This window comes from Candoia aspera, chromosome 8, assembly GCF_035149785.1.
Source record: "Candoia aspera isolate rCanAsp1 chromosome 8, rCanAsp1.hap2, whole genome shotgun sequence".
NCBI lineage: Eukaryota > Metazoa > Chordata > Lepidosauria > Squamata > Boidae > Candoia > Candoia aspera.
Genome location: NC_086160.1, coordinates 162335 through 182982, shown reverse-complemented (window position 1 = coordinate 182982; position 20648 = coordinate 162335). Strand labels below are relative to the sequence as shown.

The window sequence follows — 20648 nt, the reverse complement described above, 5'->3', positions numbered from 1 at the left end:
TGTGTAGTCGCCTCTGCTCGTCCCACAGTGGGGTTGGTTCTGCCTGCTGGAACTGGTGCCCGATACTTGCCGTCGCCAAATGTGAAGGTGCGGGTCTCCCAGTTGATGCGCGGGTTGTTTGTCGCGAGCCATGGCATTCCCAGGACTGCAATGGGCCGTCCGATGTGGGTGACGACGAACGATGTGCGTTCGGTGTGAGTGCCCATTTGCAGGGTGACCGGCTCGGTTTGCATCGTAGCTGGTTTCCCTCCCGCTGTAGAGCCGTCCAGCTGGTGGAATGCCAGCGGCGTGGGGAGGGGGAAGCAGCGGAGGTCGAGTTTGGCGACTAAGTCGGGGTGGATGAGGTTTTTTGAGCACCCCGAGTCCACTAGTGCCGCGGCCGTGGTGGCTCCGTTGCCGGCAGAGAGTTTAATTGCCGCCATTATCACGGAGCTTTCGCCGTTCCGTCGAGGTGGTCCGCGCTGCTGTCCTACCGCCTGCCTCGCAACGCGTTTCAGGGCAGGCGGGGAGCTTTTCCCGCCGGCTGGTCTGGGTCTACGTTGTCCTCTTCCCCCCAGTCGGCGTCCCAGCCTTCCTCTGGTGTCGCTGTGGCTACGGTCATTCGGCGGTGAGGGGGCGGCACCGGGTTAGGTGGTTTGGGGCTAGCTTTCGGGGTGGGTTTAGGCGCACTGGTCGGCAGTCGGTTGGCGAAGCAATCCGCTGTCTTGTGCCCAAGTTTTCCACACCTCCCGCAGTGCTCCCGATTAAATTTCTTCTTTGGGTATGTGGGGCCGGCCGTCCCCACGTGTGGTGCGGGTACCTTTTTGCAGATGTAGTTCGCGTCTTCCATAGTTGTCATGAGGAAGGTGCGGTGCGCATGTTCGGCTTTCCCCGCGAGGTGGATCCACCCGTGTAGAGTTTCTGGGTCGTCGCGGTAGAGGGCCCATTGCAGTACGTCGCGGTTGAGCCCCCTTTTGAACATTTCCAGCAGGGTGGTCTCGGACCAGTCGCTGACCTTCCCCGCGAGGGCTTTGAACTCGAGGGCGTAGTCTGGGACAGTGCGTGTGCCCTGTTTAAGTCTTTGGAGTGCGCTCTTCGCCCTCACTTTGGCTAGTGGGTCTTCGAAGTAGCTTCTCATCTCCTTGATGAAGGCGGGGAAGTTGGCGAGGGCGGGGGAGCTGGACTCGTACAGTTGGACGTACCAGTCCGCCGCCCGGTCTTGTAATTTGATCGCCACGGCAGCGATTTTGTCCGCTTCGGAGTCGTAGGAGTGTCCGTGCCTCCCCATGAACTCCCTGGCGTTCGTGATAAAGAACGACAGTTTCGCGGGGTTCCCATCAAAGAAGATGGGGAAGTCCTTTGGGGCCCGGGCGTTTTGTGCGGCCCTTCCTCTCGCTTCCCGGCCTGTGGTGTCGTCCGCCTGGGCCGTCTGTTGACCTTCATTTGGCCCGTGGGGGTTCGGCGCTTCGCTCGGGGTGCGGACCTGTGCGGGGACGTCGGGCGGCGCGGGGGGCATGAGCGACTGAAGCATGGTCCGGAGTTCCTCCAGTTGGGTCTGCATGGCCGCGAGACCAGCTCGTGCTTCCTCGTCCACGATCCGCGCCACCGCTGGGGCCGGTTCTGTCGGTGTGTCGGCGGGGGTGGGTTGCCGGTGGGGTTCAGTCTCTCGGCCGTTGGTCCGCTTCCTCCGCCGTCTGCTGGGTGTCTCCATCGTCCTCCTCCGTGCTTACCGCCGTTGGGCTGTCGCTCCACGCCCGTTGCTGGGGTGCGATATGGGGCGCGGGGTTCTCCGCTGGTTTCGGAAGGTACGTTGCTCCTTCCCGTGGTCGGGTTGCCTCCGTCGCCATCTCCCCTTGGGGTTGGAGCTGAGGCTCGGGTTGGGTCGGGTGGGCGTCCATGGCTCCGGGAGTCCGCGGTGCCTCTGGCCTCGGTCGGTCCTCCTCTGCTTCTTGCCGTGCGGCTCGCCCTCCTTGTCCGCGTCGCGCCGGCCTCATCTTCCTGGTCTTCTCGCCGTCTACTCCTCCCGCGGCTCGTTGTCGTCCGGTGGGGCTCGGCGAGGCTGAGTTTATGACTCTCAGCTTTATGTCATGCGCTGCCTACCTCTGAATAAGGCTCAGACACTGGTTCTGTGGAACAGGCTCTGATTTATTCACGGTGTAGGTACAGTATAGGAAAAAAGCTGAGAGTGACAGGAGCGCGCCAGTGCGGGGTTTAAATACCCCGCACCGGTCAGCGCCCCCTCACTCGCGGTTACGTCACCCCCCTTTGTCCAACACGTTGTCCTGCCGGTAGGTGAGGGGTTGCGAGGCCCCGCTGGCGTTCCGGGATCGCCCATCATCGGTTTCTCTATTCCTCCGGTGATTGCTGTCAGCTGGGCGATCTCCGTTGCGTTAGCGCTAACAGCTTGGGTGTGCCTCGCGATCCGTTTAGCCATTGTTTCTTGTCCTTCAGTCTTTGTGAGTTGATGGCTACTTATCTTGAGCCCCTTCCCCTGTTTCCTTGCTATTGTCATGTGTGCCATTGCGCTGATGTCTTCAGCTCAACGGCACTCATGACAGGCTACCCTTGAAGAGTATTCGGAAGCTACAGCTGGTCCAAAATGCAGCTGCGCGGGTGATTTTGGGTGCTCCAAGATCAGCACATATTACCCTGTTGCTGCGCGAGCTGCATTGGGTGCCAGTTTGCTTCTGGGTCCAATTCAAGGTGTTGGTTATCACCTTTAAAGCCCTACATGGCATGGGGCCAGGTTACCTAAGGGACCGTCTCATCCCCGTTACATCAACCCATTCCACCTGGTCATGCAGAAAGGGCATGTTGCGGACCCCGTCTGCACAAGGATTCCATCTGGCGGGGTCCAGGAGGCAGGCCTTCTCTGCAGCAGCTCCCGCCCTTTGGAACACTCTTCACCCGGAAGTGAGGCTAGCCTCCTCTCTTTTGGACTTCAGGAAACAATTGAAGACCTGGCTTTGTCACCATGCCTGGAGTGGGGAGAGGAAGAGCCACCCTTGGGGTTGGTTGGCTCCTTAGTCCTGCCAAGGTTGATCTTGCTCCCCTCTGGGTGGTATTAGATCTTCCATTACTTGGATCTCATTACATTTTATATTTATTTATTGATATAGATATCGGTAGATTAATGATATTATTATGATTTTATTAATTTTAAACTGTTTTATTGTGAACTGCCCAGGGTCCCCCGTATGAGGGAGATGGGTGGCGATAAAAATATGATCGATTAAATAAATAAATAAATAAAATCCTCTGAATCAGTGTATGTATTTCAATGCAAAATTTTCTAGCTTTTTAGCTAGAAAATCCACCAAGCATGATAATCCACCAAGCATGTCCCTTCTTGTTGTTCACATTTCCAACATGTATCTGAAGTACCTTTATATGTTCTGGACAATTTCTATGGTGACATATACCAATGGTACACCATTTTGTAAAAATTCTCTTTCAGATTATAACTTAGTGTAAATTTCAATCCTTTCAACCACATATTTTCCCATAGTTCCATCTGTATGTTATAACCAAAAATTTTAGCCCACTTTATCATACATTCTTTCACTTGTTCTTCTTCTGTTTCAAATTTCAATAGAAGTTTATATATTTTTAGCAATTACATGTTCATTTGTACATAATTCCATTTCAAATGGTTTTACAATGTTCAAAATCATAACACTTTCGTCTACTTTAAATCTTTCTAATAACTGTAAATAAGGAAACCACTAGAAACTATGTTCCTCTGCTATCAGTTCTTCTCTTGATTTTATTTTGTACTTCCCTTGACAAAATTCTAGTATCTCACATAAGTTAACCATTTGTGTTTGCCTATTATTTTTCATCTGTAAAATGCTTCTTGTGCTAAAAGCCACAAAGGTGTTTTCGGGTACAACCAGAATTTGTATCTATTCCATATTCTCAATATGGCACGCCTAACATAATGATTTTTAAAATCCACATTAACCTTGACTTTGTCATGCCACAAATACCCATGCCACCCAAATCTCAGGTCGTGTCCTTCTAACTCCAAAGACTTCTGTTTCTCAGCAGCACCCACACTTTCATCCAATCCAAACAGCAAGCTGCAAAATACGAATTCAAACCAGGAAACCCAGTCTTCCTCTTTCCTTTGCATCCTGTAATACCTTATATTTAGCTCATGGTTTTTTTCCCCTGTCACACAAATTTAGATACATCCTTTTGCCACTGTTTAAATGGTGCATCAATTGTTGAAACTGTCTGAAACAAAAACATCATTCTAGCCAGTTCATTCATTTTTATGACAGAAATTTGGTGACAATAGTAGTTTCTCCCATCTTAACATATCCTTTTTAACTTCGTTCCATATAATAACACAGTTATTTTGAAATAACATACAATTCATATTTGCCATAGTGGTACCCAGATATTTTACTCTTCTCAACCTTTAAACCTAAAATAATAAATTTTGTTTGATCTTCTATTTTCATGTTTTTGTTAACATCTTCATCTTCTTGTTGATCTTAAAACCTGTTAATGCACCAAATTCTTTTAGTTTCCCCATTTAAGTTTACGGAATGTGCCTTAATGACAAGGTTTAAGGAATGTGACTGAGATGGTTTGCAGTCAGCATACACTGTTTGTCAAAATCTGATTTATTTTTGTACTTTGGTCTGGATTTGCCTTTAATAATGCATTTGGAGACCTTCCAGACCAAGGAGCAAAAGAGACCAGGCATGATATGCTTTTGCTTTATGGAATTTAATGAAGCCAAATTTAATTAATGAAGTATATGCATTTGGAACTCCTGCCACTGCAAAATTTGTTGTCAAACATGTATACTATATTTTTTTCCTTTCCTTTCTCTTGCAGCCAAGGAAAGGAGGGGCCAACTGTTTTTTTTTTGTGGAGAGTCAGTTTGATGTAGTGGTTAAAGGCACCAGGCTAGACACTGGAAGCCTTTGAATCCTAGTCTTGGCTACCAGCAAGCCACATCTGAAAACATTGCTAAGAAGACTGTGGGGACTTGTCCAGGCAGTGGCTAGTGGTCAAGACTGACTCCAAAGCACCGGGGGGCAGTGGGGGAAGAAAGGAAGGGGGGAGAGAGAGAGAGAGAGAGAGAGACATCAAGGCAGAAACCCCAGCCTAATGTTTTTCTGGAAAAAGCCTTATGAAGGGTTTCCCACCCTCCTTATGACTTCGGGGGCTTTAGTTCCCTGGAAATAGCTAAACAAGAGCTCCAAAGGAAATTTTTTCAGTCTGCCTGACTTGAAGGGGCAGGGAGAAGTTTGTCTCCTATACTGGTGTAAAAGGTGGTTGCAGTACATGGGCTGGACTTTAAGCCATCTTATCAGAATAAGACCCGGATGTTGAGGTCTCTTGCAAATTCCACGTCCTGCAGCTGCTCCTCTTAGGAAAAGGTGGCTGGTGGCCCCTCTCCCAGATAGGATTAGGGTTAGGGTTTTTGGGTTTTTATGGCTTTTGAACTCTAGGAAGGTATGAGAAGTTTACTGATGTGCTTCTGTATCCCTCAACATGACATATAAGGAATAAAAGAGAAACAATATTTAGGACAATAATTGATAGAGCCTCCATGGACCGGTACAGCCTATCTGAAAAAATCTTTTATATAATTTTGGCTCTGGAAGCAATCCAGGCACCGATTCCTTCTTTCCAGCTTTACAAGTTCTGATTTTTGGAAATTATAAGGAATTTGTATCTAAGTAAGACCACCCAAGTTTTCTCTCAAGGCTATTTGCACTCACCCACAACCTGTCATGGAATAGTGGGTGAGTGCAATCTGGGACAATGCTCTCCGCCTGGGGGGCACACACTGCTACGCTTATGCTGACCTCTCATTAAATCAGCCTTGTAGCTCCATCTCACACTCCATGATTGGGCGGTTAATCCTAACGAGGTTTAAGGCCAGCTGTGAATGGGTAAGCAATGCATTTTCTCCAACAAAGGAGATCAACAGGATGCAGGACTTAGCCATTCCCTGCACCATGAGGCAGCAGCAATGGCTTTTGGGACATTGGCCCTAAACTCTGCATAGGCACTCTGCCTCTTCTATTAAGAGAGAAAAAGAAATGTGGGATTCTTGCAAAGAACAGGCGTGCACCTTTGCACGGCATCAGGTTTGGCAAACGCACACTCCTTGTATCTGAGCCTGAAACTGTCCACATAGAATCAGGCCCCTTCTGGGGACTGTGACAATGGGCTGATGCCCAAATCAGGTGCCCCATCAGCTTCGGGAACAGCCCAAGCTAATTACAGGCCTCATCAAACGTTTTAAAGGTCTCTTTAAGCAACCATCGTTGAAGTGGTGGAGATGCCAGATGAGGCAAAATCAACCATTTGCGGGTTCCCAAGGGTCCTCGCCCAGTCTATACCAGGCACTAGAAATGCCCACCAAGACAGCAGCTTTGTACATAGCAAGAGTCAGGGCTCTCACACTGGCACGTATGGAATCCAAGACCTGATGCCTCCTTGCCTGTGGTAGCAACAGAAAACAACACAGGACAAGAACCGCCAAATTCAAAAGTAGGATTCAGAAGAGGCAGGGCACGCAAGATCACAGTGCTAACATCGAATTGGGAGTGGAAAAGACAAGGGAGTTCCCCCCAAAATATATTCTTTTGGTTCATTATTTATACAAATGCTTTTGACTGAGTATATCACAACGATTTGTGAGTAGCCCTTACTGCCTGTGGAAGAATTTGTGCGATGCTCAGGAAGCAACAGGTAGAATGGAATATGGAACAATTAAAAGGTTCGGAACCGGAAACGAATGAGCCAAGGCTGTACACTGTCACCAGATACAACTGCTAGTAACCCAGCCACAAAGTTACAGAAAAGCAGTTACTGACAGACCATCCCAGCAAATGACTTTGTATAAAGGATCTTCCAGTTGTCATGCTACCTTCACCTAGACAGGTTGCATAGACATTTCAAAAGCAGACCATACTGTGACATTTCTCCAGTTATGCAGTCTATCCTGCAGTCTTACGGTTTTTCAACATTCGCATAGCATTTTATGACTTCCATCAAGCACCCTTTTCCATACATACATTACTCCACATACTTCTGTGGCACTTTGTAACAGTTTCTTTTCATTTGTTTACAAGCAGCTTACACTTCCCATTCATTCTGCTGAGAGAGTAGTCTGTCTCTTAATCCTTTCTCTTCTACTTTCATTCTAATTTCTTTCACTTCTTTACTTCCACGTCCACGATCCATTTGCCACTATCAAATAGGGATCCCAATCTTAATCATGATTGGCATTCCTAATTCAAAAAGCTATTTTAGCACAGTGAGTGTTTCATCTGCTACTTTAATTTCATAGAATCACATAGAATCCAACTCCCTGTCCAGTGAAGGAATCCTCACACCATCCTGGACAAATGGCTGTCCAATCTTTGCTTGAAAACCTCCTGTGATGGAGTACCCACAACTTCAGGAGGCAGGCAGTTCTACTGCTTAATAGCAATCTCAGTCTGGAAATTTCCGCTTATTTCAAGTTTGGATCTCCCTCTGCAAAGCTTCCACCTATTGGTTCTTGTCCTAACCTTGGGCACTGTGGGGAATAAATCCACACCCTCTACCCTGTGAGATCCCTTCAGGTACTGGGAGACTCTTGAGCCTTCTCTTCTTCAGGCTAAACATACAAGGTCCTTTAACTGCTCTTCGTAGAGTTTTGCCTCCAAGCCCCTCACCATCTGTCACTCTTCTCTGCGCTATTTCAAGTTTCTTAGTGTCCTTTTTTGTACTGCGGCAACCAGAACTGGACATAATGCAGCCTGATCACAGAATGATTATTATCCCTTGCTGTGATCTTGACACCATTCCTCTGTTGATGCAGCCCCAATCTGCAGTGGCACTTTTGGCAGCTGTGGCACACCACTCATACTTAATCTGTGGTCTACCAGGATATCCGGATCCTTCTTGCAGACACCACTGCTGAGGCAGGTACCTGTGCATCTGGTTTTTCGAACCTAAGTGCTTAACCTTGAAGAGTATTTTGTTGGATAGGGCCCAGTGTTCAAGTCTATCAAAATCCTTTTGAATCTTGAGCCTATCTTCTGAGCAGTTAGCAATAACTCCCCCACAGCTGTCATCTGCAGATTTTATGAACACCCTTTTTATTCCCTCATCTAAGTAATTTATGAAGATTTTTATTTATTGTTCATTTATTTCTTTATTCAACTTTGATGTCGCCTGACTCCAACTGACTCTGGGTGGCTCACAAAATAAAGAGCAACATAAACACTGAAGAAATAGAAACAAAATAAGAAATATCCAAAAAGAATTACAAGGATCCAGACAACACACCAATCCAAACATCTCAAACAGGGAATCCCAACCTCCCTACCCCAAGGCCTAGGAGACAGCCAGTTTTTCAAGGCCTTCCAGAGTGTTATCAGTGTGGGAGCTGTCCAGATCTCGGGGGGACCCCTTTCCAGAAGGCAAGCACCTCTACAGAGGAAGGCTTCCTGGATCCCTTAAAGGTGATTTTGTTTAATTGAGAGGACCTAGAATGTAACTCCTCTGCTGGATCATACCAGCTGGGCAGAAACCATGGGAGACAGGGGGTCCCTCAAGCACAGAGCCTGTGTCCTATCGGGCCTTATACATGATGGCCAGGGCCTGGAAGCACGCTGGCAGCCAGGGCTGCTTACAGAGCAGAGGTGTTGTGTGGGTGTGGTGAGTGCATCACTGCTTGTGCGACTGCAGGTGGGACCAGCTGAAGCTTCCTGGTGGTCTTCAAAGGGCAGCCCATCTGGAACATGTTGCAATAGACTAGCCATAAGGTGTCAGAGCTTCCACGTTTCATCTACGTGGAAATCCAGTATATTTTCTAATCTTTTTGCCATGACTAGAATTTATACCACTTACCTCTGCCGATGGTTCCAATGAGATGAGTGGAAACATTCTTGTTGTGAATTCTACCTGATGTCTGGTGGAGAATGACATCACGGACTGGGCCTTCCCTAGGAAGTAGCAAAGAAATTGTCATGAGTAATGGTGAGCAGGAGGGGGCCTCTATCCAGGGGGGAAAACGCATGCGCAGTACTGAGGAATTAAGCAGCCATTCCAAGAGACACGGATCAGACCCGCCTTGACTTTTGGGGTTTATCTGTCTGGGTTTTCCCACGCTTCTTCCGTTTGTTAGGATTCTGTCTTATGTAGCAGTAGAGACCTACTCCTCGTCTCAGCGTGATTCCTGACTGTTAGGACAGAAATGCACGATATCTAATAGGGACAACAGCATTATCCGGTAGCTTGGGGCTCCAGTGGAAAGAGATACACAGCTTTTTAGATCCAAAGCTGACAAGGAGCTCTGGAGGCAGGGAGGGGGGTCATACTCACCGGGCCTGTTGGCACCTCCTCAAAGAAACTGCACCCTCTCCTAGGTTCACACAAGAACTGCATTTCAGTTAAGGGGGCCCCAAGAGGACGCAACAAGTGGGAGTGTGAGAATAAAATGCGTGCAATGGTGTCAGTGGGAAAAACCTCCCAGAAGAATTCCAATCCACAAGGTTCGATGATGCAGAGAAAAGAGTTTATTTGTAGCGCGTTTGCAAAGGCGAGTCCCTCCGTGCAAGAAGGAACCCTGAACGAAGTGAACACAAAACTTTTATACCCTGTCTGTCCTCCCCCTCTCCGAGGGCTCAGCTCACAATCTTACTTCACAAGTATCCTTGATTGCTGGATTCTACATGTCAGCAGGATGTTCTTGCAGCACTTATCATACTTATCACCTACTTGTTTCAGGGTCTCATCCGATGCAAACATCTCCTTGCTGGTGCCAGCTATTCAACACCATCAGCCATTCATTCTTAACCTAATGACTGTATTTTAACACCCAGATCCTTCACCCACCTTCCTCCCCCTTTTCATGATCCGATGGCATACTTCCCCTCTTCATGAGTTTGAGGCACATATAGGGGTCTTTTTGTCCTTACCTTGCCCCCCCCCTCACAATGGGAAACTGAAATTTACCAATCCTAGCAATGCAATATGTTTGGGAAGGCCAAAGTAATCTTGGGCTGCACAATTACCAAAGAAGTAACCATTGAACATCATTCTGCATTATTCCTCTGCAATTCAGGGTTACATTGGAAGAAAGATGCAGTATAGATAAATCAGAATGGGTTCAGTGGAATGGTCAGTATGGAAAGTAACTCCCAGGAAGAAAGAGCATGGTATGTTTATTTTGATAAAAAGAAACTGAGGCATGACATATGTAACGAAGAAATAGTGGCTCTAAAGAAAGGAAATAAATGGTTATACGTGAGATCAGAAGTTACAGAAGAACTTGCAGAATTTTTTAGGAAATTATTCACTATAATATTAGGTGAACGCTTAAAAAAGTGTGTTCTGGATATAATACCTATCCTTCAAACAGGTTGTATTCCCAAGAGAAACATCAAGGACGACAGTAGATTTTGGTCTAGTGGCAACGGACTAGAAACCAGGAGACTGAGAGTTTTAGTCCCGCCTTAGGCATGAAGGCCGGCTGGGTGACCTTGGGCCAGTCACTCCCTCTCAGCCCAACCCACCTCACAGGGTTGTTGTTGTGGGGAAAAGAGGAGGAGGAGGAAGGAGGATTAGGGATGTTCGCCACCTTGAGTTATTCACAAAAATAATAAAGGCAGGATAGAAAATGAATGAATGAATGAATGCAATAGAATACATCAATTAAAGGGGGGAAAAGCAGCAATCTTTTTTCTGGATGCAGAAAAAAACTAACAGTTTGGAATGGCCATGTCTACTTGCAGTACTAAATAAAATAAATCCTGTAGAAGAATATAAAGCATATGTCAACAGCAAACAGCAAGGATAGCTGATGGAACACTTTCGACAGACCTTTCAATAAGTAAAGGTACCAGAAAAGTATGTCTACTTTCTCCTTTATTATCTGTGATTGCTTTAGAAGTATTCATGAATAACGTGTCATGACCCCCATTGCAATGCATGCACGCATCACAACGGAGATCATGCCTTCAGGTAAAAGGGAAGGAAGGAGGAAGGAATAATCCTAATCCCTTAAACACTTAAACACTAAAGCAATCACTAAGACAAAGGAGGCACACCACTACCCCATGGTGTTTGATGTATGTGTGCTGATGTATGTCTGGGTGGAGGGAACCCTGACTACAGCACCAGGACGGTGACCAAAATTGCCTGTGAATTAAGTGTAGACTCTTTATAAAACCAAAATGCCCAGCAGGTTTGGAATCATGGCAGTGCTGCAAAATTTTCTTGCGTAAAGGTTCAGGGGCATACATATGGGCTCTGCGCCACCAAATTCAACTGTGCTCCGTGAGAGTGGTTTTGTTTTGTTGCTGGGCAACAATCAGCTCCTGTTGCAAGTCAGTCAGTGGAGTAGGCGGGGAAGCCTCAGTGAGGAGAGAATGGCGGAGTCTATAATCTCCTCCCTTTCGCTGTTGTGCTGGGGTTGGGGGGATAAGGCATCTGCCAAGAAAAATTTCCCCCCTGGAAGGTGTTTTAAAGTAAAATTAAAGCGGCTGAAAAATTGTGCCCAGCAGACTTGTTCAGGATTCAATTTCCTAGGAGATTGGAGCGCTTGAAGATTTTTGTGATCTGTCCAAACCTCAAATGGGTGAGGGGCCCCCTCTAATAGGTGGCGCCAAATTAAGATCATCTAACAGACAACAAAAGCTTCCTTTTCCCAGCGACTTTCAGTGTCAGAAAACTTGCAGGAAATGTATGTGCAGGAACATAAAACCGCAATTGTCGTTCTGCAATAACACACAGCCAATTGCCACGTCAGAAGCGTCACTTGTGAGACTAGGCTTAAGCTGCCATTACCTAAAGATGGAGCAGACACGTATGCAGAGATGACAAAAGCCAGGAATAATCTTGTCTAAAAGATCCCTTCAGGAAGGTAGATAAGAAGGAAGCAAGTCGTTAAGGAGACAAAGGAAAAATGTCACCAGAACCAGACAAAGGAAGTTGGGCCTGAGCACATGGAGAACCCCCCCCATCCCATCTACAGCTACCAAACTTGTGAATCAACAAAACAAGGAGTTTTGGGGATAAAGGAGTCCCGAAGCCTGCCCACTCCTGGAGTAGTCTTTGGATCCAGACTTGGCAGCTTCCATCCCTCTAGCTAATGCCTGGCAGCTTAGTTGGACGTGGGTAAGTGTGGATAAGTGTGTGTGCGTGCGCGCGTGTGAGAAAAAGCAATGCACCTTGTAACCAGTAAAGTTTTGCTGTTCCTTTAAATTCACTGGGTCTGTGTGTATTTCAAAGAATCTGTTGTGCCTCAGTTCGGTTGAAAGTTATTTGTGTGTGTCCCTAATTACTTCCTGGCTGTTGACCAGAGCTGTGTGTCTTGTCTGCTCAAGCCACACCTATCTGGAAAACCCAGGTAGATAGTAAGGGGGGCTGACAAGATCCGCATGCCTCAACAGGCTGTGAGTATGATTGACCATAAACCGAACTTGGGAGCTTGTGTGTGTAACACACCTTGGATGACTAGCGACAAGGATGGATCAGGATATTTTAGAATAGGCTCTGCCATGAACAGGGCTTTAAGACAGTCGAAAACTTGTTGGTATTCTGCAGTTCAACTGAGTACCACCCGGGACTTCTTGGCTTTTTTTCCCTTCCCCTTTCCTTTAGTTTTCAACAAATCAGTTAGGGGCAGAGCAATTTGGGCAAAATTTGGAATAAATTGCCAATAGAAATTGGCAAACCTGAGGAAACTTTGTAACTCCCTTCTTGTTTTGGGCACTTGCCAGGCTAGAATATCCCATACCTTGGCTGGGTCCATCTCTATTCCCTTATGGGAAATCGATACCCCAAATAGTCCAATTGGTGTTTATGGAATTCACATTTAGAAAGTTTAGTGTACAGTTGAGCTTTTAGCAGTCTCTTTAAGACCTCCCTGACCAATTTTACATGGTCTGCCAGGTTTTCGCTATAGATTAAAGTATTGAGATACGCAAGCACCCCTTTGTACAGGAAATCATGGAGAACCTCATTTATTAATTGCATGAAGCATCCAGGGCCCCCCAGTCTGAACAGTGTCACGAGGTATTCAAAAGCCCCTAAGGGGCAATTAAAAGCAGTTTTCCATTCCCCCTCTCTTATGCGTACCTGAAAGTAGGCTTCCTGTAAATCCAGCTTGGTGAAAATTTTCCCTTTTGACAAGTGGGCCAACATGTCTTTCATCAAAGGGAGAGGATATTTATTACAGGTGCGAATAGCATTGAGACCCCTATAGTTTGTACACAACTGCAAAGATCCATCTTTATTGGTGCGGAACAACACAGGGGTGCCTAGGGGAGAAGTGGCAGGTCGGATGAAACCTCATTTCAAGTTCTTGTCAATGAACTCTCGTAAGACTGTCCTTTCTTTAGGAATCATGGAATAAATCTTTGGTTTGGGAAGTGAGGCCCCAGGTTTCAATTCAATAGCGCAGTCTGATATTTGATGAGATGGAAGCTGATTGGATTTGGTTTCCCCAAATACTGCCGCTAGGTCTTTATATTGTAGTGGGATCTGGGGTTCCCCCGGGGCTAGGTCGGGCTTTGGGAGCTCTGCCACACCAGCCATCGTTTCTAAGTCCGGAGGCGGCTCAAGTTCCAGTCAATCCCCGTACGTCCCATCTGCGAACTACAACTGCCCCATGGCCCAGTCCACCTTAGGATTTTTTCAGCCACACTGACTCCAATATTATGGACTGATGTGCTATCAGGGCTATTAGGAATCTCAAAGTCTCTTTATGAGTCCTAATTCTCATCTCCACTGTTTCAATGTAAAATTGCACAAGACCACCCTGCGTGTCCGACCCATCAAGTTGGGTAAGTCACAGGGTTTTTCAATCTGCCAACCCTCAGTCCCATTACTACTGCAGGGTGCATCAAACACCAAGTACAACCAGAGTCTAAAAGTCCCACTAGGTCTGCACCCCTGCCAGTCCATAAGGATTTGATTTTAGTTCCCACTAATATGCTTTGGCATGGTCCATTCACCATTGTATCAGGGAGCCCATTGCATCAAGTTATTGCTGCCTGTCCTTGGGCACCATTCCAGTTTCCCTGCATCTGGAGTTCTTCATCTGCCGAGTTTTTGGGTTTGGATAATTCTGCCGACACAAGCTCAGCGCCTCCCTTACCTGGAACGAACTCAGGGCCGATAGAGCTGCTGCTGGAGACTTTTTTAGCTGGTAGCTTGGACTTGTTGCTGGAGGGTTTCTTTTGTGGAGCTGTGTTGGTTAGAGGGCATTCAGCGATGTGATGACCCTCTTTGCCGCATTTGAAACAAGTTCCACTTCTGCTGCGCTGTTCCTTTTCTTTTTCCCACTCTCGGCATGTCTCTTTTCACTCAACACCCACTGTAGCAGTGGGGTTGTGCTTCTCAGATGCATGCATGCATTGCTGCAGTTTTACTTGTGCTCAGGTCTCTTCTACTTCTCCAGCTAGGCAGATCCAACCTCGCAGGGTGTTTGGCTTGTCACACACCAAAGTCCATTCCAAAATCTCAGGTTTCAAGCTGGCTCTAAAAAAACTCAATTTTCAGTGATTCTGGCCAATGAGTCATTTCGCTTACTAACTTCTTAAACTCAGATGCATACTCTGATACTGGCCGGTTCCCTTGACCAAGGGTTTGCAGATTAGTTCTGGCCCGCATTGCAATAAGGGGATCTTCGAATTGAGTTCACAGTGCAAACATAAATTCGTCAGAGCCATCCAGTTCCAGAGCTTCTGCTTCAAACAAGCCCACAGCCCAATCGGCTGCTTCCTCTTCTAAATGGGCTGTCATGTACTGGATCTTAGCATCACCATTTGGAAAATCTCTTCCCCATTCATCCATGAATCCACAAACTTGATTCATGAACCAAGCCAGCTGCTTCGGGTTCCCCCCGAATTTCACTTTCAAATCCATCATTCCAAAGCCTCCACCTCTGGCTTGCTGTCCCAGCCCTGGTAAATAATATGCAGACTGGGGCCCAAAAGAGGTGGTGCTTTGTCAATCAGAAAAATATTCCTCCTGCGGCTTCTTGAAATGTTCTGGCCAGTAGTCACCATGGCTGTCTGCTGCAATTGCTGGCTCATCTCCTCCAATGCACCTTGCAGACTGGACATGCGATCTCCGATCATTGACATCTCACATTCCACTCTTTCGATGCGTTCCCCAGATTTGGATCGGGACCCTCTCTCTATGGATGCATGCCGGCTGGCCTCTGGGTTTGTGTTACAACCGATCTCACGAGACCATTTGCCTTTCAAATCCCGCATCAGGGGTTTTTGGTAGTACTCCACTTCTGAGAATCAGGTTTTTGGTCTGGCTCCCTCAGCGGGTAATCCTCTTGACTTAGATGTCCACTCATCTGCCAGTAAATCCATCAGGGTGGTGTTGCTCATCCTCGGTTTTTTAAAGTCCTCATTTCCTTTGGAGTGCTGCTGGGAAAGTCTCCTTCCTCCTAAAGGGACACCTACAGGATTACTCTCTCCTGTTGTCTCCTCCATCTCTGATGGAATTAGTGGGTGCTCTGTCATGGGTGACTGGGAAAGTCTCACTCCTGCTGAGGAGACACCTCCAGCCACTGAGGTGAGTTCTTCGTCTTGCAACTCATCCAGTACAGTTAGTTCCCCAAGACTGTTTGACAAGCCTTTATCCACAGAAGGTACTGCTCCCTCAGGTAGAACAGTGTCCTCCGGGCAGGTTGCCATTATTTCGTGATTCAGAGCTTTCTGTGATGGTCCCAGTACCAGGATCTAACTTAAGGAGTTCCCCAGACAGCTCATTAGAAGCTTAAAGAATCCATTTATTAAAATCTGATTACTCAGGACAGTTTCAAAGCTCTGAATAAGGATTTGGTGGCAAAGCATTCAAACTAAATCATTCCCTCTGACAACATCCCTCCTCCCTGTCCCATACAAGCTTGTTCTCACTCCTGATTTCTCCCTCCCAGTGCTTAGAGTCCAGGTGTCTTATCAGCCTGTCCTTTGCTTGAACGGTTTGTGAAGGAATATGCTGAAGCATGCTCTCTGTGAAGCTGCAAAACTGCAAAGCTGACACAGGTTGGCTCTCCATCGGCTGAAATGTGTAGCAGTGGCAGGCAAGCAAAGGGAGCCTGACAGACTGAACCTGACCGAACACAAGCTAGATATGCTGTTAAGGCCTACCTTGTGGTGGTAATAGCAGTGAAGTGTATTTCTCCACTCTTACTGCATCCATAGAATGCTGCCCAATGGCCCTGTTTAAGATCACCCAATCCCTTCTAGGGAAGGTGGGGTCAGACACCTACTTCAGGGCCGTGCTAAGGAGTTTTCTGGGCATCTGGAGGATAAAATCCCTTAGATTCATTCCAAGTTGGATGCCAAGCATGCAGTAGGGTCTGGGGAAATGCTTGGGGAGCATACTCACCCAGTTAGCTGGGAAGAGTTTCATCCTGTTGGGTCCGAGAAAGTGGATGGGGATCTCAGGCCTGTAAATGCCACCACTTGTCAGTTAGATCCCTGTCCCTCCTGGCTGGTGAAGGCAGCTCAGGAGGTGATGTGTGGGTGGATCCAGGCAATGGTGAATTCCTTGGGGGAGGGAGTGTTCCCGGCTGCCTTTAAAGAGGTGCTGGTGTGACCCCCTCCTCAAGAAACGGTCACTGGATCTCACCATCCTGAACAATTTTCATCCAGTCTCCCATCTCCCCTTTTTAGAGAAGGTGGTTGAGAAAGTGGTGGTGTTGCAGCTCGAGGATCCTGGATGAAATGAATTATCTGGACCCTTTTCACTCGGGTTTCAGGCCTGGATATGGGACAGAAACAGCTTTGGTCACACTTTTGGATGATCTCTGGCAGGAGCAGGACGGGGGCAGTGCATCCATCCTGGCTCTTCTTGACCTCTCAGCGGCTTTTGATACCATTGACCATGGTACCTTTTTGGGTCGACTCAGGGAGTTGGGGGTGGGTGGCACGGCTCTGTGCTGATTCACCTCCTTCCTCCAGGGCCGGTCCCAATCGGTGTTGATAGGGAGCGAGAGATCTGGCTCGCGGCCCCTTTGTGAGGTGCCACAGGGCTTGGTACTGTCTCTACTCCATTTTAACAACTACATGAAACCGCTGGGTGAGATCATCCGTCACCACGGGATGAGGTATCATCAATATGCTGATGATAATCATACATCTCCATCCTGGGTGACTTAAGTGATGCTGTGACTACCCTCTTTCAGTGCCTGGAGGCTGCAGGGGTCTGGATGGGGAACAACAGGCTTCAGCTGAACCCTGGTAACATGGAGTGGCTGTGGGTTAGGGGCTCCCCAGCATCTGGAAATCTACCATTTTTGGCTCTGTATGGAGTGGCACTGCCCCAGACAGATCTGGTGAGGAACCTGGGGGTTCTCCTGGACTCATGACTCCTGCTCGAAGAGCAGGTGCCAGCCGGGGTCAGAGGAGCCTCTGCTCAGCTTCATGTCGTGCACCAGCTACGCCCCTTCCTGGATCAGGAGTCCCTCTGGTCAGTCACTTATGTCCTAGTCATCCCCTGTATAGACTATTGCAACGCACTTTACATGGGGCTACCCTTGAAGAGTACCCGGAAGCTACAGCTGGTGTAAAATGCAGCTGTGCAAGCAGTTTTAGGAGCCCTTAGAAGGGCACATATAACACCATTGTTGCACAAGCTGCATTGGGTGCCGGTCTGCTTCCGGGTCCAATTCAAGGTGTTGGTTATCACCTATAAAGCCCTACATGGCACGGGGGCAGGTTACCTGAGGGACCGCCTCACCCCCATTACATTGACCCACCCCGCTTGGTCCTGCAGGGGGCGTGCTGCAGACCCTTTCTGTAAGAGAATTCTGTCTGGTGGGGTCCAGGAGGCGGGCCTTCTCTGCCGTGGCCCCCGCCCTCTGGAACAAGGTACCCCCTGGGGTAAGACATGTTGGAGTGTGAGTTCTAGAGCATGTGCAGAGTTGCAGAAGTGTTTGGCACTAGAGATCAGTGACGACACAAGGCATTGCAGGAAATTCAAAGTAGTTGCGTTTATTCAAGCAAAGAACATAAACAGTTTTTGTTTTTCCAGAGCCCTGGAAGAGCTCATTCTATTGGTTTAAGAAATAGCATACACACAGAGCTGAACAGGAAGGCAAGCAAGGCATATCTGAGAGGAACAGCCAGAGAGAAGTGAAAAAGAGCCTCCTTTTATACTTCTTTTCTGCCTAGCTCGATACTTAACCTTTGACCTTCTGTATCTTTTTCAGCCAAAGAACCACTGGAGCCTGACCGTTTTACCCTGCCAGTACTTAACTGACAAGAGCCTTGCTATGTGGATTTATCCCTTAAAGAATAATACACCAACAAGACAGCCCCCCCCCCGCCTTTCAAAAAGGAGTAAAAACTTGGCTATGCCACTTGGCCTGGGATGGCCCCGTGAGGGTATCAGCATAAGAGTTGGCGGCCCATTTTGAATTCTATAGCTTGTATTTTATATTTATATTGTATTTATATGTTTTATATTGTTTTTAATTCTTTGAAATCCACCCAGAGTCGTCGTGTACGAGATGGGTGGCAGAGGAATTTTATAAATAAATAAATAATCATTTTTTAAAAAATAAAACATGTTATTACAAAATTATCCTAACACATTTTATGACATAATACAAGTTGTCATAAAACATTTCCAGTGGTCAGCTCCTGATGTTTGACTGTGCTACATAGCTTAATATGAATAACCTGGGTTATTTTCAAGCCAGATACATCTCTGAATATCTCCCTGAATTTTTAAGAACTTTTCCAGTGAAGGCAATACATTAGAAGCTCCGCTATTGTTGAAGACATTGAGGAATCTGGTAAGGAAATACCTCTGAAATTATGACCCAACAGGTCACAAGTTTTCTAGTTACATTACAACAATGGGAGGACTTGTGGAAAGATTTAATACAATTTATCCCAAGTTATAACTTAGACAATTGGTACAAAATGTTTTATGGATGGTACATAACTCCATCCATAATTGCAAAAAATAGATAAATCATATCAGGAGAAATGTTGGAAATGCTGTGGTACAGAAGAAACATTTTATTACAGTATATGTGATGGCTGTGTAAAAAAATTCAGAAGTGCTAGAAAGAAATACACAGCATTAAAACAAACAAACAGCTTGACTTGAAACTTCAGTTTTTTCTACCGCAAATCTTTTCAGAACAAATAAATAAAAAATATAACAAATTATGGTACTTGCTTGACGGCTGCAAGGATAAATTTGGCCCAACATTGGAAAAGAGATACTTTGCCAGCAATATCAGACTGGGAAACCAAACTTGAATGGGCCTTAAGAAGCATTGCTAATAACAAGGCAGCAGGAGACGACGGCATCCCAGCTGAGCTGTTCAAAATCTTGCAAGATGTCACGGTAATGCATGCTATATGCCAGCAAATTTGGAAAACACAAGAATGGCCATCAGATTGGAAAAAATCAACTTATATCCCCATACCAAAAAAGGGGAGCACTAAAGAATGTTCAAACTATTGAACAGTGGCACTCATTTCACATGCCAGCAAGGTAATGCTCAAGATCCTGCAAGGTAGACTTCAGCAATTCATGGAGCGAGAATCACCAGATGTACAAGCTGGGTTTAGAAAAGGCAGAGGAACTAGGGACCAAATTGCCAATATCTGCTGGATAATGGAAAAAGCCAGGGAGTTTCAGAAAAACACCTTTTTCTGTTTTATTGACTATTCTAAAGCCTTTGACTGTGTGGACCACAACAAATTGTGGCAAGTTCTTAGCGGTATGGGGATACCAAGTCATCTTGTCTGCCTCCTGAAGAATCTGTATAACGACCAACTAGCAACAGTAAAAACAGACCACGGAACGGACTGGTTTAAGATTGGGAAAGGAGTACTGCAGGGTTGTACACTCTCACCCTACCTATTCAATTTGTATGCAGAACACATCATGAGACATGCTGGGCTTGAGGAATCCAAGGCTGGAGTTAAAATTGCTGGAAGGAACATTAACAATCTCAGATATGCTGATGATACCACTTTGACGACTAAAAGCGAAGAGGAACTGAGGAGCCTTATGATGAAGGTGAAAGAAGAAAGTGCAAAAGCTGGCTTGCAGCTAAACCTCAAAAAAACCAAGATTATGGCAACCAGCTTGATTGATAACTGGCAAATAGAGGGAGAAAATGTAGAAGCGGTGAAAGACTTTGTATTTCTAGGTGCAAAGATTACTACAGATGCTGACTGCAGTCAGGAAATCAGAAGACGTTTAATCCTTGGGAGAAGAGCAGTGACAAAGCTCAATAAAATAGTTAAGAGCAGAGACATCACACTGACAACAAAGGTCCGCATAGCTAAAGCAATGGTATTCCCAGTAGTAACATATGGCTGCGAGAGCTGGACCATAAGGAAGGTGGAGAGAAGGAAGATAGATGCTTTTGAACTGTGGTGTTGGAGGAAAATTCTGAGAGTGCCCTGGACTGCAAGAAGATCAAACCAGTCCATACTCCAGGAAATAAGGCCAGACTGTTCACTTGAGGGAATGATACTAAAGGCAAAACTGAAATACTTTGGCCACATAATGAGAAGACAGGACACCCTGGAGAAGGTGCTGATGCTAGGGAGAGCGGAAGGCGAAAGGAAGAGGGGCCGACCAAGGGCAAGATGGATGGATGATATTCTAGAGGTGACGGACTCGTCCCTGGGAGAGCTGGG

At 46.7% G+C, this 20648-nt stretch overlaps 1 protein-coding gene across 3 annotated transcripts in view; it reads right to left on the bottom strand.

Annotated features, from left to right (window-relative positions):
- The window catches only part of ITFG2 (integrin alpha FG-GAP repeat containing 2), an 87896-nt gene that overhangs the window by 27830 nt on the left and 39418 nt on the right, over positions 1–20648 (bottom strand). For all 3 annotated transcript variants that reach the window (XR_010068391.1, XM_063309865.1, XM_063309866.1), the window contains exon 7: positions 8854–8948. Coding sequence is in view for 2 of the 3 variants with exons in the window: in XM_063309865.1 (XP_063165935.1) it covers positions 8854–8948 (95 nt within the window). In the remaining variant the exon portion in view is untranslated. The remainder of the gene's footprint in view (positions 1–8853; positions 8949–20648) is intronic.